Genomic DNA, 17039 nt, shown 5'->3' on the forward strand with positions numbered 1-17039 from the left:
TTTTATAGGCAAAATAGATTGTATCCCCAACCTGCCTTGATAGCTGCCTCTTACTACAAGTTTTTTGCTATTTAGAAGGCACATAAAAGTGAGACATGAGTACTCTTGTCTCACAGTAATATTCCAACAGTTTTTCTTTAGTGTTTGGATCACAAATGTTAAGTTTAATTCAAAACACAGTTGTATACAATCAATATACTTAGTCCAGGGGTGTCCAAACATTTAGGGGCTACGTACTGAAAAAAGAAAAATCAAAGGATGCTTTTATTTTTTAGATTTTTTAAAAAGCTATGTATATGCTGTGTATGGTATACTAGCCTATTAATATATGTGTTAGCTTTAATTTTTAGTTCAGCTTTATTCTCATTACATTTTGTCTTTTGGTTCTATTTGTCTTCATTTTACCCTTTGTTTCATCTTCAAACCGTGTTCTAGAATTGATTTATAAATTCTAAAATATGCCAGTCACATTTTTTTCTAAATATGTATTTATTTGGATTTGATTTTCTCTTTACGTATTTATTATTTAGTTTAATTTTAACCACTGTTCAAGCCTACTTATTGGTACACGTTCCATGATGACATTACATCATTACAGTTTACCATAAATTGATTAACTTAAATAAGTTGAAAAACGTATTCAGTGTTTAATGGTGTTACCATTTAGTGGTCAATTGTATGGAATATGTACTGTACGGTGCAATCTACTAACACAAGTTTCAATCAATCACGGGCAAATACACTGTAACTGTGCCAGAGGTACACGTTAGACCTACACGAGTACAACTAATTGTTGATATTTTCTGCTTCTTTACAGTGTGGACAAGCCCAAAGGCAGTCAATTGTATATATTTCTGACTTATAGAACATTCAACAAAATCTTCATAAAATTCCCCTGGAAGTATTTCCCCATAGCCATTCAAAGGTGCTCTCTTATACACAGTTCACAGCAGTTTAGCCATTCCTCTACCGCCCTCTTGTGTGCACATGCGGCATTACAAGAACGACGCGCCAAATAATAGTCTGCTGGAAAGTTTGGATTCCTTTACATTATTTAACCACTTTTTGAAGCTTTATGAAAGCAAATCAATCCTCCCAATGCAACCTTTGTGATCACTACAATTATAGGGAAAATAATAAACAGTGGAAGCTGCTGGTGGGCTGAATTATCGTAGTAGCAAGTGAGTTTCCTGATGCATTGGCTGAGATTATAATAGCTATATATATATATATATATATATATATATATATATATATATATATATATATATATATATATATATATATATATATATGGACTACTTTTAACCCTAATCATTTTGTGTTAGAATAACAATAGTGTTAGAACTGGAAAATGATGTAAAATACTCTTAATTCTTTGACTGTGTGTAAACATTTTTATCTGCTGATTCTGTACTGTGATAACAGAATAAAGACTGATTATGACATTTCAAGCACAAATCGGGATTGATGGACTATTAATAATAATCTACTTTAGCAATGTAAAGCAGTGTGGAAGTATGCCAACAATGTGCCATAAGAATGTTGCATGACTAAATGTATGTATGATCACACAACAATGTTATTTACAGTATAAGACAATTCAACCTCGTTTATTTACTTTAAACATATAAAACGGACCAAAATCAAGCTGGACATTTGAACGTGTCCAGTCTGTTATGCATAAACATTATTTGCAGTGACTAAACTGTACTGGCCCTCCATCCTTACCTTTCTTCCAGTTAGATGTCTGGTGAGCTAAAAACAAGCTTGCTCATGAAAGAACGAGAAGGTACTCTAAAGTCACCGTCGTGTTTGAAAAAACATGTTCAAAATAGTCTCGCAGAAAATTTCCAGTTGGTTCATTGTTTGATACCACAGGTCACTTTGTGGAGGGCTTCAGTGTGTTGGAACCCGAAGTAAAGTGAAGACCACCATATTGTCTACTAAACGAAGCAGGATAGTAGAAAAAAACGCCGAAAAGGTAAAGAACACGTGGCCGGCATCCGTTGTCATACCTTCAGATCCATCCGAGATTTTAAGTTTAGAGACCATCGGTTTGGTTTTTGCAGCTGTCACACACACGCACAGGGTGGTCCCACCCTCTGGAGGGGACAGGCTTGATGTGTGTGGAGCAGGGGCCGCACACACCCTGACCACAGGCCCTGCAGTGGTGCTTGGACATAACTGGGGTAAAGACTTTGCAGCACTGATGGCACTGAGTGATGTCCTGGTCTGGAACCCAGTAGTCTGGTCGCGCTACGTCCTTTACAAAGCCTGCAAAGGACCAAGTGGAAAGGATTATTATTTCTGTCTCAGCAAATTTTCATATCTGAGGTGTTCTTTTTATGATTGGCAAATGTCATTTGGGGTTCCATCAATTTGAACTGGAAAAAAATGCAGCGATGGCAACAATCTTCCAAAAAAAGTTGCAAATTAAAGGTTTGGCGTTTAAATCAGGGGTGTCCAAACCTTATCCACGGAGAAACGTCTTTTTTAAAAGATCAAAGCATACAGGAGCCATTTTGATACTTATTTATCTTGGGTGGGGGGAGCTAAAACAGACATTGTATACTCTAATATTTGGACAATAGAACACCTCTTTTAGACACAGGTGAAAACATGGAGACATTAAATATTGACACAAGCACTTTTGTTCATTCACAAATTTAACAAAAGGCTGTGCCTGTAACCCAGCACAGTGTAGCCTACTGGAGAGTGGTCTTCGTCCTCCTCCTCCTTCATACAGCCCTTTGAGACACTAGTGATTTAGGGCTATATAAGTAAACATTGATTGATTGATTGATATAGTCCAGAAGTTATTGTATTTAAAGTAGAACTTTGTGTCATCTTTGTGTTACAGGTGAACAAAGTGGATAATTATTAGTTATTAGTAGAGATGTCCAATAATATCGGCTGATAAATGCTTTAAAATGTAATATCGTAAATTAATCCTAATTTTATGTTTATCATTGTCTGTTTCAGAAAGTAAAATTTATGACTTAATTAAACGCCACAGTGTACACGGACGTAGGGAGAGTTACGAAGCGCCAATAAAACTTATAGAAACTTCCTTTCCGTGTCGGCACGGCTTATCACAGTTACAAGCTGATGCAAGGCATACTTGGTCAACAGCCATACAGGTCACACTGAGGGTGGCCATATAAACAACTTAAGCACTGTTACAAATATGCGCCACACTGTGAACCCACACCAAACAAGAATGACAAACACATTTCGGGAGAACATCCGGACCGTAACACAACATAAACACAACAGAACAAATACCCAGAATTCCTTGTAGCACTAACTCTTCCAGGAAGCTATAATATACCCCCGCCCCCTGCCCACACATTTCAACCCCGCCCCCCCAACCCTGCTCATCTCAACCTCTTTATAGTCTCTCTCAGGGAGAGCATGTCCCAAATTCCAAGCTGCTGTTTTGAGGCATGTTAAAAAAAATAATGCACTTGTGACTTCAATAATAAATATGGCCGTGCCATGTTGGCATTTTTTTCCATAACTTGAGTTTGATTTATTTTATGGAAAACCTTGTTACATTGTTTAATGCATCCAGCGGGGCATCACAACAAAATTACGCATAATACTGTGTTAATTCCACGACTGTATATATCGGTATCGGATGATATCGGTAATTAAGAGTTGGACAATATCGAATTAATCGGATATCGGTAAAAAAGATTCATTTTGCACCGATAACTTCCTTCTTTTTATGTTCTGATTACTAGCATTTATGTTTGCATGGGCGCTGATATGAACCCAATCCCTACTTGGCAGCACTGCTTAGCTGACTCATATAAAAGACGAAGAAGAGAATCAGAACGACTTCAGTAAGATTTAAACTACTCCACAAAGTCAAGAGAAATTGCAATAATACAGCAGAATAGAAGTGATGGCAAACACACAAGCCCCAGACAGTACCGAAAGGAAAGGCATAATGTGAGTACGCACATGACTATTCAAAACGAGTGTCAAATGTAAAATAAAAAATACGCAAAATAAAAACTACAGTAACAATGTCAGACATAAATATGCACTTTTGATACTAATAAATAGAGATGTCCGATAATGGAGTAGGAAGAAGCAGAGATTATTTAACTAGTCTCAATTTATTCAAAATATGCTCCATAAATAATAACGTTTAAAAATAAATAAATAATAAATACTAATGTAAGTTATATTTCATATTATGGTGCGGTAGGTGGCAGGTTAGTTTACTTTGTGCATAATATTAGCTGTTTGCAAATTCACTATATCTTGGAATTTGAGTGTTATCTATATCCAACATTTTGTATTAGTCTAACTGATCTTTTTTGTAACATGGTTAGTGACTGAAGCATACTTTAGTAATTATTTCCCCGTATTTCTGCACAATACCTCAGATATGATAACACTAGCAAGCAGTAGAGAATATGAAGTGATTTTTGGTCCAATCAATATTTAGTTTTATTCATTATTGATTTATTTATTTCCACCTTATGTTGTATATTCTTATATGAGATTTCCAGTTCATTTCATCATCAATTATTACACCTAAAAATGTAATTTCATTTACTCTTTTAATGTCTACTCCATCTATTTGTGTTTGTGCGTTTGACTTTATCTTCTATTGTTACCAAATATCCTTATTTTAGTTTTACTGAGGTTTCAGAATAGTCTGTTTTTTATCAAATCATCTTTTTATTTTTTCTGTTATTATTTGTATTAGCTTCTGTGTGTTTTGTCCTGTATTGTTTGGGAATAATATTAACTTCAAGTCTTTTGCAACTACACCGATATCATTTATACAAAGATGGAACGATTTTGGTCCCCGTATTGATGTATTTAACAGTGTAGATGTGTGTTTGTCTAGCTTCACATATTGCCCCCTGTTGGTTAAGGAGCTTCCTATCCAGTTTAAGACAAACGCCCTGATGCCATACCGTTCTAATGTGATTAAAATATTGCGATTAACTGTGTTAAATTATTTACTTAGATCCATAAACACTGCCCCTGCAGACTGTTTACCATCTATCGCATTGGTAATTTCCTCTGTTATTTTGATTTAAGTCATCAATGTTGAAATATTAGCTTGGTATCCATATTGGTTTTCAGCGAGTATTCTATGTTTGTTCATGAAATTGTCTAATCTGTTATTGAACAGTTTTTCAATGATTTTAGAAATCTGTGAAAGTAAAGAAACAGGTCTATAATTTGTAAATTGGTGTTTGTCACTAGTCTTATGAATCAGTACCACTTTAGCTATTTTAATTTTGTTTGGGAATTTACCTGTTTTAAATGATAGATTACTAAGATACATTAATCGTCTTGAGATCTCTTCAATAACCTTTTTTATTGTTTCTATATCAATTATTTTACAATCGATTGAAGTCTTGGATTTGCAATTTTTTACAATTTTAGATATTTCCTCTTGTGACACTTTCATGACGAACATTGAATTGGGATTAGCCACTCTGGCCACAACAACAACACAGCAGTGATGTGAGGTTCGCAAATTAATCAAGACTTTTTTACTACTCTTTTAAGTGAACGATGACGACAGCCAATTCCCAGTTGAGAGCCAATTCCAGCTGCACTTGGGCAGAGGGCAAGAACACCCTTACCTAATCGCAGGGCCAACACAAACAGACAGACAACCAATCACACTCACATTCACACACTCGGCCTAATAAACAATTTGAAATAAACCTATAATAACTAACCGGTCTTTTGAACGGCTCTTTAAAAGAAATGCTGCTCAAAATCAGTCTACCTTCATCAATCCCATCTCCACAACACATCCTTATTATACACCAAAGAGGAAGTCTTTCTTCCTACTCTTTTTCAGACATGTTGTAATGATAAACTGGAAATATGTCAGATGTACCATATTTTAATTGTTTTTTTGTTTTTGTTTTTTGTCCTGTCCAGCTTCTCGGGCAAATCCTACAGTTGATGTAGCGGCCTATATGGGCTGTTCAGAATTACTTTACAAAAGAAAAGTGTATGATACTTCTCTTGTTGCCTTATTTCAATTTGACTTTATAAAATGTATTTATATTATCATTTGGTGCAGGAGGGGATAGAAAGAGGAAAAAAAGGAAGACGGGGGAATTGTGGGGATAAGAGGGGGATTAGACAGAGACAAAAACAACAGCAAACACAACAAAAACAACAATAGAACATCACCAGCACATACAATACGTACAAATATGATCGTAAAAGTGATAGCAAAGAAGCAGTTAGCGAAAAAAATAATAATATAGAAATGACAATAAGCATACCATGTTTTAATTGTAGGTATGTTTGAAATAAACTATTACCATACCCATGGCAGTTGCAGCGAGTGAGGTTGCATTCACAAACCACCGGAATTATGAGCATCAAACATTACGACAACATGCACAGTCGTTCTTTTTAACTTATCTATGTTTTGTATTGCTGCAATAAATAAAAAATGTTTTGTGGATATTATTTCTTAATTTTTAATCGTTTAATTTATGTAATTCAAGTATGTATATTAAAATTATGTTCAGCTTGAATGTCACAAAATTCCATAAAAATACAAAATAGGAATTATTTTTAACTGAAGTGTTTACCATTTTTAGGTAGCGGTTTGGGCACCGTTTAAGCACCGGCATCATGCCCCAATTTAAGAGTGTTGTGAGATAGTAGCTGTCTTTCGGCTAATTGTTAGACCTGTAATATCAGCCCAAAACATGGTCTTACTTGCATTGGCTTATAGCTGGAGATCGACATTACTTTATTTTTCCAAGCATAGGAGGAGAGAAAGTGAGTGTGAAGGACATTGCTGAAAAAGTAGATGCTTCATTTAATTAAAGAAATAAAACATTAAAACATGACGATGGAGCGTGTTGCTTGCGAAACAATCTGAGTGTATCACTGGTAGTCTGCACCACACCGAAGCCAACCAAGGCCGTTAGAATAATATTTAAATGGAGATATTTATCCATGAAATATGGAGCAGCTGCTGATGGTATTTGATGGAGAAGCAGCTGGAAGTTGATTCCATCTAGTCTAGGTAAATACTTTACATTATTACTACTGTAGTGGTTAATAGTACATTTATTGTATTGTTTTTATACAATATTTATGATCCAGAAGCCATAAGCCGCTACTTTTTTCCGACATTTTGGACCGTGCGACTTATAAAATTGGGCGGCTAATTTATAGATGTTTTTTTCCCCCTAATGCCCATAATGTTTTGTGTTTAATAGATTGCATTAAACCCAAGCACAGGACTGAAATGGCGTACTATTGTTTATGATAAAGTGGCATCTTTTGGACGAGTTTGCTGACTGCATGTTGAAAATGTACGTCTTTTTTTGATGCCATAAAGCAGAAATTAGCATCCATGGCGTTTATGCTCAAAAGGATTCTTCATTTATCACTCCACGCAACTTTTTTAGGTTTCGCAGTTTAACTAAAACAATTCTCACTTAATAAACCGTCTATATGGATGTCTGTAGGAGTGTTTTCATGGATATTTGTAAGTGCCATCGTAATGTAATGAAGCTAGTGTCAGTAACAGTAGCTAGTTTGCTAACACGTTTACAAGTGTCTCTGTTAGTATTATTAACTTACAATGGCATTCTTTTTGTATTGTTTCAGTTTTACAAATTCCTCAACACATTCGCCAAAACATCCCTGTGAACTTATTGAGTCTGTCTAGCTTATTAGAAAGCTAGCTTCCGCGGCTAATGGGTCCATCCATCCATCCATCCATCCATCCATCCATTTTCTACCGCTTATTCCCTTTCGGGGTCGCGGGGGGCGCTGGCGCCTATCTCAGCTACAATCGGGCGGAAGGCAGGGTACACCCTGGACAAGTCGCCACCTCATCGCAGGGCCAACACAGATAGACAGACAACATTCACACTCACATTCACACACTAGGGCCAATTTAGTGTTGCCAATCAACCTATCCCCAGGTGCATGTCTTTGGAAGTGGGAGGAAGCCGGAGTACCCGGAGGGAACCCACGCATTCACGGGGAGAACATGCAAACTCCACACAGAAAGATCCGAGCCTGGATTTGAACCCAGGACTGCAGGAACTTCGTATTGTGAGGCAGACGCACTAACCCCTCTGCCACCGTGAAGCTAATGGGTCCATGATGATAAATTATGTTGTGTTTCATCAGCCATTTACTGACGTGTGACAGGCACCGTTTGGAAACATTTGAGGTATGTAAAAAAAATTGTTCTTCTAAAATTTTGTGGGTGCGCCTTATATCCCAATGCTCTACAGTCCAGAAAATACAATAGTTTTTCTTCGTGAAAGCATGTAAACAGGGTGTGCCGTTGGGGGCCCGCCTAGTCAAAATGTTCGTGCCCACGTGTACAGGAAGTAATGTCATCAAAATGACAGCCCCCATAGGGCTTCCAGTTGCACAAAAATTCAATGAATAAATGAATGAAGCGTTAGTAGGACGAGACATAGTTTGCACATAGAGGCAAATTTGGTACGATGTAAATGTTCATAAACCGAAATGGATGCAAAAGTTGGGGGACGACTTGTACATTTCACTTTGAGGTATGAGGGTTTTGGCTTGTAACGCAGTTGAGGGTAACTGATTATGATTTTTTTTATTTGCCGCTATTAAGACAAGAGCAACAATCGCATGACTTACATTACATGATTTGATCATGCACACAAATGTAATCACAGGTAAGCGAGTGTGCTCTGAGGTTCACTTTTGGATCATTTTGAGTCCTTGTATTTTTATTTCAATTATGAATTGAGTCGGTTAGTATTACGATCTGATGTTAACAGTCGCATTCCTATTATTCTATGACGGTGCATGCACGTGCATTGAATTTTTCCGGACCCCTTACCCACCCCTTCAAATTTTGCCAAAAGACAGGACGCGCGCCACACAATTCACAATAGCCAAACATACCGTGCTCCAGGTTTTAAGTGGACCTGAGCACAATACAATTGGCCTGGTTTGAGTGCGCCCTAAGACTTCTTATTAATAAATGATTAACGATAGTTATTTCACAATGAAAATCAAACAGCGTGCAGCTAAAACTCACAGAGAGGATAGTCCACAACGGTGCTGACCATGTCCAACGTAGACTGAGCCACCTCTGCCACCCTGCGAGTGATGAGACCACGAGGCTCCACTTTACATACTAAGCAAAGAAAACAAAATATAATAAAAAATATTGCTATTTGAGAAATTGGTAAAAATATGTCAAGAGTAGACAGTGCCAGTATTGATATCTCTTGTTGGTATATCTATGCAGTATTGTGAGAGAATACAATGTGATATCACACATTATTGATATTTGTCCAACACTTAAAACATAGCAATGAAAAATAAATTCCTAAATCCAAAGGAGAAATTCAAAATAGTTCAAAGCTCGAGAAAGGGATGTTACTGCCTTACCCTGATTGTTGGTTTCAGGTGGTCCTCCCTGCTGATAGCAGACCATACACACCCTGACAGGGCTGCTGCCCCAGCCCCTCTCTGGGACTGGCATCCTGTAGCTGGAGCACAGGTGGCAGAAGCCCTCCCCACATGACCGGCAGTGGTGCTTACGCTCTGCCTCCTCAAACACTTTGTGACAGCCATGACAGGCCTTAAAGAACACAGAGAAAACAAAGATACCACAATTAAGATACAGCGGATGACATGGTCTGGATTGTAGTATTCTGCAGCATATTTCACATGACATAATACTGCATTACTGTTTAGTGAGCACAATATTGCACACTAATAAAGTTTACAAGCAAACCGATCAGATCATTTATTTATGGTAAAGGAAACATGTACTGTTTGATTGAAAGTTTTATTAGTAGATTGCACAGTTCAGTGCATATTCCGTACAATTGACCACTAAATGGTAACACCCGAATAAGTTTTTCAACTTGTTTAAGTCGGGGTCCACGTTAATCAATTAATGTTGGCCTGCTTAGTTGTCCAGTTATTAAATGGGACCAAAAATGATTTTAATATACAGTTTAACATTCTTTCTTTTGGTCTAGACACTATATATACCTGTATGACAGGAACCACAACAAGGAAAATCGCTCAACACGTCAAACAATTCGGACCGGAGAAAGCCAACCCTTGTTCTAGATGAGGACACATACCCTAATCTCTGTGTTGGGTCTCCAGTAAAGTGGCGCGACCTGGTCGGTGAGCCAGGCTGTTACAGTTTTGGTTGGTCCGCTGCTGTACTCCGACACTGACTGGATCACATAGTTCATCCCATCCAGGACTCTCTGAGCTGCATTCTGGTGGTTGGTGAGGAAGGTGTCCGACTGAGAGAGGAGGACATCACGATTGTGTTAAAATAGTATTGTGTGAGATGTAGTTCAAAAACAGTATTCAAGCTAAATATAGTCATGTTTTATTTCAACCTACTGCAGCTCAATGGTCACTTCCTCATGCAAAAGAACCAGGAAGCCCCCCCCCCATATGTTTTTTATGCCGACTAATAATTGCGCAGAGGCCGCATTTTTCAATTTGGTTAATATCAAGAAGCACTGATTTTATGAGATGAATAGGCTATATCAGCAAAAGTAAAGTATCAGTTGATATCAGCTTGTGTCCATAAGCGCCGATACAATCAGTCCTGCAGCGAGTTTACATGAGCAAAGCTGGACAGTCTTTTAACATCTAAATATCTTCCAAAAAGAACACAAGGTTCGTATTTTCTTGTATTTTGGTGAAGTTAATAACAAAAAGGAAAAACATGGTCGCTGACAACAAGCTATCCATACACTTAGGTAAAACGGAATCCATCCTATTTGGGTCCCATATCAAACTTAAGAAGGTCAGTGACTTCACTATAAAAGTGGGTGACATTGTTATCACCAGGAAGGATGAGATCACCTACCTAGGTTCCATTCTAGAGGCTAATCTTTCCTGTGATAAAATGGCAACCAAGGTGATCAAAAAGGTCAACCAAAGAACGAGATTCCTCTACAGAATCTCCTCTCTGGTCAACAAAAACACCTTGAGGATTCTAGCGGGAACTCTCATTCAACCCTTCTTCGATTACGCTTGCACCTCCTGGTACCCCAGCACCTCCAAAACCCTCAAATCTAGACTCCAAACATCCCAGAATAAGATAATCCGGTTACTTTTAGACCTCCACCCCAGATCACACCTCAATCCAACCCACTTCTCCAAAGTGGGCTGGCTCAGGGTGGAGGACAGAGTAAAACAACTTGCACTGAGCCTAGTCTATAAAATCCGCTACACCTCCTTGATACCGAAGTACATGTCAAACTACTTCCTTAACGTAAATGACCGCCATAACCACAACACCAGGGGGAGCTCCCCAAACCACGTTAAACCCAGATTTCGATCTAACAGGGGTCTTAACTCATTCTCTTTCTATGCCACATCAATGTGGAATGCACTCCCAACAGGTATAAAAGTAAGTGCATCTCTATATTCCTTCAAAACCGCTCTAAAACAACACCTCCAGGCAACTTCAACACTTTACTATTACCCTCCTCCATTCACATCCCATCTCCCCGGATTATAAACAACTCAAATGTACTTCTAATGTATATACTTGTTCTTATGCTATCTGAACTCACTATGTTCTCTGCTGGCTGTACATATCCTACTGTAAGACCTACACTGTTTCAATGTCCACATTTCTCTGTTGATGCAATTGTTGATGACTGAAGTTCTGATATCAACCAAAGCTCCTCATCCCACCCCCCGGATTGTAAATAATGTAAATAATTCAATGTACATACTATGATGATTAACTTGTGTGATGACTGTATTATGTTGATAGTATATATTTGTACCATGAATTGATTAACGTGGACCCCGACTTAAACAAGTTGAAAAACTTATTCGGGTGTTACCATTTAGTGGTCAATTGTACGGAATATGTACTGTACTGTGCAATCTACTAATAAAAGTATCAATCAATCAATCAAAATGGTAGGTTACAGGCTACGAGCAGCAAACACAACAGCTAAGCAAGCACACAATCTAGATCAGTGGTCCCCAATCTACGTCCCGCAGGCCACATCCGGCCCGCCAGCATTTGAGATCTGGCCCGCGGGAAGTCCCAAGTTTGTATTTTAATTTTTTTTTTTTTTAAATCTGTCCTTTCTAATCCATTTTCTACCGCTTGCTGCTTGTTACTCTCAGTCTCCTAGCCGCTCAGGTGAATCACATTGTCTAAAAATGCATTTTCCAAGCCCCCGGCTAAATTATTTTAACCCAAAAAGTTTGGGGACCCCTGATCTAGATTTACATAATAGGTGTTCTTCACTGAACAATATTGCAGTATAAAACACAGCATTTGTAGTCCTACTAGTAGTCCCAAATAATTATAGTGGCATATTACATACAAATGCAAAGTCTCCATGGCAGAATCGTATCAGAAAGTATTCAGTAACAAACGAATCTGCATCATCATCCATCCACCCACTTCCTACCGCTCTTCCCTGGAGCCTATCCTAGCTGCATTCGGGTGGAAGGTGGAGTACAACCTGGACAAGTCGCCACCTCATCGCAGGGCCAACACAGACAGACCACATACACACTCACATTCACACACTAGGGCCAAATTAGTGTTGCCATTCAACCTATCTCCAGGTGCATGTCTTTGGAGGAGGGAAGAAGCCGGAGTATATACTGAGCAATATGGCTAAAAACCGTAACACGATATAACTGTTTTGTATCGGTTGATATCAATAATAATGGATATATTTCATGACGTGTCTAACAACAAGGACTAGAATTTTTTTTTTAAACATTTAAATTAAAAAAATTAACAATATTTTTTAATCATGTCAGCTAACATGGCAGAAAGGAAAGGAAATGTCAACACAAGTATGGAAAACATTCAAAAAATTTTGAAATAACATTGAACACTTATACAAGAACGATGGTAAAATACGTTTGTGGTATTTAGTTACTTTTCTGTGATCACACCGTTGCTGCAAATCGTTTGTCTCTGTTAGCGCTAATAATAACAAAATCGCTAATACTTAGGTAATATTAACGTCACAAGATGTAAATTGGAGTATTGTTGGCGTTTTTTTAGAGGGGCTTTACGAGCGGAATAGTGTAATCCAATTAGCCGCATTGTTAGTCACCTCTTATTTGCTGTATTTTACAAATTAGAATGCATAAAAAAAGAAAAATATATGTGATATTTTCTTACATAGGGATCGCGAATGATGGACATATTTTAAAAAAGGGCAGTTTTCCTTTAAAGTGTCTGTTTAAAATCAGTAGAACAAATGCGTATTCTTATTAAGCAGCCATGTCCTTTGACAACGAACAGGACTCCCAACAAAGTTAGTCCTCCACAAAGAAATTAAAATGTAATAAATCTTCTATTTTTTGTCACACATCAATCAAAATTGAAGTCCTACAACAAAACTGTGTTGAAGTTTGTGATCTGTAGGGTTTGAAACTCCTATCTTGCAGTAAATGATGCACTAATGGAGTACTTGTAGATGTGTGCCTGAAAGAGTGGCAGACTTCCTTTATTTTGACATTATTCTTGGTGTTCTCTCTCATCTTTTTCTTGCTTTTTTTATCACTTATCTTTTCCATCAACTTCTTATAATGGTTTTTGGGTACTTTTGTGTGTTTTCGTTACTTTTCTTTTTTTTTTCGGGCCGTTGTGTGTTTGGCTGTGCTCAGTTGCGCTGCCGGCTCTTTGTTTACACACACACGACAAGCTGCTTGCGTTCTCCTTGCTCCTAGCGCTTTAGTGTGTGCAGCAAGCGGTAGGAGAGCTTTTTTCAGTATGTTGTGGCCAGTGCCCTGTACTTTGCAGTGGTTTGTTGGGGGAGCAGCATCAGCAAACTAGACGTAAACCGGATTGACAAGCTGATCCGGAAAGCCAGCCAAACTATTGGCACACAGTTGGAGGCGTTTGTGTCAGTGAGGAACAGGAGGTCACTGGACAAACTGCTCGCCATCAAGGACAATCCTGCACACCCAATCCACCTGATAATTGAGGGACAGTGGAGCTCATACTCCAACAGGCTCCTTCAGCTTCATTCCCACACTGAGCGATTCAAGAACTCCTTCATTCCACACTCCATCCAGCTGTATAATCCCTCGCCATACGGCAATAAATTATATTTGTCTATTACCAGACCACTTCTAAGTTATCAACCTTTCTTTGTTTATAATGTATATTTTCTGCTCTATCTACTCTTTATTTTCATGCTGCCCTTTTTTGTTGCAGCTCTTACATATACTGTAATCTTGTAAATGGTAATTGGAATGTTTTATATTGTATATATTATATACTGTATATACACTATGTAAGTATTACATATGTTATATTTTATATTGCTACTATGGTACATTTTTTGTCTACTTTTTATCTTTTGTTTTCGCCTTCTTTTTGTGCTCTTTATTCTTCCCATCCTTGTGTGGAACAATTTCCCTTGTGGATCATTAAAGTTTTGTCTAATGTATAATGTACTTACCCCCTCCCAAACATGTTTGACCTCAGAACGCACCACGCTGCTCTCAGGGTTTTGGTTCACACTGCTCTCTGGGTTTTGGTTCCATATCCAGTACTGTCTGCTTCGGTAGATGACGCCACAGTTAGCACACTCTAACACATAACTGAGAGAAAGGCAGACAGTCGACATTAAAGAACCAGATGACGGCAAGTGAAAATGTCCAGTGCATTTGTACACCTACCCTGACCAGGCAAATTTGGCCAGTCCAAACCATGGGTTGTCAGAGGATGCAGAGGTTTTAGGCATAACTAACACCTCTCTGCCTCTTTCATAGCACCGCTGGTGACAAAACACACACAAAATCAAGCACATAATCCAAATAGTGGCATCTAGTCTATTTAAACTAGCTGTATATTGATTTCAGGAAATGGTTGTACCTTACAAATAAGGACTTTGTTGCTGTACTGATGTGTATACTGGCACAGTCCGTCTGCCATGTGGGGAACCCTGTCTCGCAGATGGTTGATTCCATTCTTGCAGCGAATACTGCAGGCAACACAAAGAAAGATAACACAACACAGGTCAGGGTACATTTTTTTGTCCCATTAGGGAAATTTGTCTTGGGCCTCGAGTTACACTATTCCTTCATACTGCAAAAAAAGATAATCACATAAAAACACAGACATTAAAACAAACATTATCAAAGCAGGGCTAAAACAGGAAATACATCCATCCTTTTTTTACCGTTGCGGAAGTGCTGGAGCCTATACCAGCTGCATTCGGGCGGTAGGCAGTGTACACCCTGGACAAGTTGCCACCTCATTGGTATATTACAATGGCAACACAGAGACAGACATTTTAAAGTGCCAGAAACGTGTGAAATGCTGAAGAGCTTGGGTTCATTGCAAATTGATGTATGGCACTATTTTATTGCACTGTTCAGAAGTTTGATGGAAGCTATAACAAATGTTAATTTGAGCGGTTTGTTTTGCACTTTGGTATTCAGAGTCTTTTTCCTGATGGGAGAAGTTGATATTCTGAGGAATGTGAATGAGTGGAGTCTGAAGAGATTTGTGTTGCTTGTGTCACACCTGATTGGCTATATAAATTATCTAGTGATTCACAATATGTCATACAAATAATCTTCATTGCTGTTTTGTGCATCATAGCCAAACTGTTTTTCACTTGTACAGTTAGGTTGCCAAATCACACAGTAATTCTATATCTGATTAGGATCTTTAAGACAGCATTGTAGAAAATTAGCTTGATCTGATTGCTAACACTCTACATCCTAATTCGTCTCAAAAACTGTAGTCTCTGTTGCAGTTCGATACAGAAGTTGTCAATATGCAATTTCCAGATAAGCAGGTTATCAACGTGGACCCCTAGAAATGTAAATGTTGTCATCTGATTGATTGTCTGGACTTTAATGATCACTGGCTTGTGTGTCGTCACTTGCCTTGGTTAAGAATAATCTCTTGTTTTTGCTATATTTAAAATTTGATATTTTTTCCACACACCACCACATTAAATGAAGGTGTTCATCTCATTGTGGTATACAAAATAGTTAATGTCCTTTTGCAGAAGACTTAAAATTGTAGTGTCATCTGCAAATTTAAAAATAATGTTATCGGGATGTACCACACTGCAGTTGCAGCAGATTTCAAGTTATGCATGGTATTTGTTAGAAAGCCCACTTATTTTGCATGTTTTGTATTTGTTATACTTCACTAATAATGTTCTGGCGGGCATCCTACTGACCAGCAGTACTTGGATGCACCATAGTTGCTTGCAATGTGACGCAGCAGTTTGGCATGTGTGTTAACTTTCCCCGATGCTGCCACAGAAAGAAACATATTTGTCTAACCTATGTTGATGCTGTGAGTGAATGCACAAAGTTGAGCTTTAATTATGTTATTATTTGTATGGAGGACTATATATTGCATGTTTTAAACAGAAGCATAACTTTGAGCTAATTTATGATAGCATGCTGATTAAGCTGACTGTATATCTACAGTATATATTTCATTTTTTTGCCTCATTTTAGGGTAAATTTCCTTTACTTATGCCCTGCCTCTGTGTAGCTTTAGTTTTATATTAGCATCTCTAATACCTTTAGTGTGTAACATTGTTAAACTTGCTTATTATAATATAAGTGCCATTTTGTTACTGACCACAGCCAAGTTTACACAGCTTGATCACCAATTGTAAATAAACCCCCTAAACAGACGACAACCTGCCATGTGTTTTATCTTGGACACACCTCTCTATACGTTTGGCTACTAAAGCCAGTCATCTCCAGGAGAAATCCTACCCCTTTGAAAACCTCTGAATTTTAGTATTGTTTATGAACACAATGGTGTGCACCGAAACGCTACGTGAAGAGCCCAATAAATGCATTCGTGTTCATTTCATTAAATACACTAAATCCCGTAGCTAGATTTGTTTTTATAAGTGGATTTCGTTGATGGTGACATGATTTTTAACTATCATGATCAATGTTTACGTAAAAATTAGGCCAAGACAAGTGAATGCAAAGTCTAGCACGGAATACGGTTGGTGATTATTTTATTTCTTCCAATCTTTCCTATTACAGAA

The 17039-nt window shown here is 37.9% G+C and overlaps 1 protein-coding gene across 1 annotated transcript in view; it reads right to left on the reverse strand.

Annotated features, from left to right (window-relative positions):
• Positions 1-1594: 1594 nt before the first annotated feature.
• The window catches only part of si:ch211-11n16.2 (zinc finger FYVE domain-containing protein 1), a 30103-nt gene continuing 14658 nt past the window's right edge, over positions 1595-17039 (reverse strand). The window contains exons 6-12 of the mRNA XM_061918922.1: positions 14879-14987; positions 14683-14780; positions 14463-14604; positions 10122-10292; positions 9415-9607; positions 9059-9157; positions 1595-2277 (exon numbers count right to left, since the gene is read on the reverse strand). Of these exons, the coding sequence (XP_061774906.1) occupies positions 2045-2277; positions 9059-9157; positions 9415-9607; positions 10122-10292; positions 14463-14604; positions 14683-14780; positions 14879-14987 (1045 nt within the window). The 3' untranslated portion in view covers positions 1595-2044. The remainder of the gene's footprint in view (positions 2278-9058; positions 9158-9414; positions 9608-10121; positions 10293-14462; positions 14605-14682; positions 14781-14878; positions 14988-17039) is intronic.

The sequence above is a fragment of the Nerophis ophidion genome, linkage group LG13, assembly GCF_033978795.1.
Source record: "Nerophis ophidion isolate RoL-2023_Sa linkage group LG13, RoL_Noph_v1.0, whole genome shotgun sequence".
Lineage (NCBI taxonomy): Eukaryota > Metazoa > Chordata > Actinopteri > Syngnathiformes > Syngnathidae > Nerophis > Nerophis ophidion.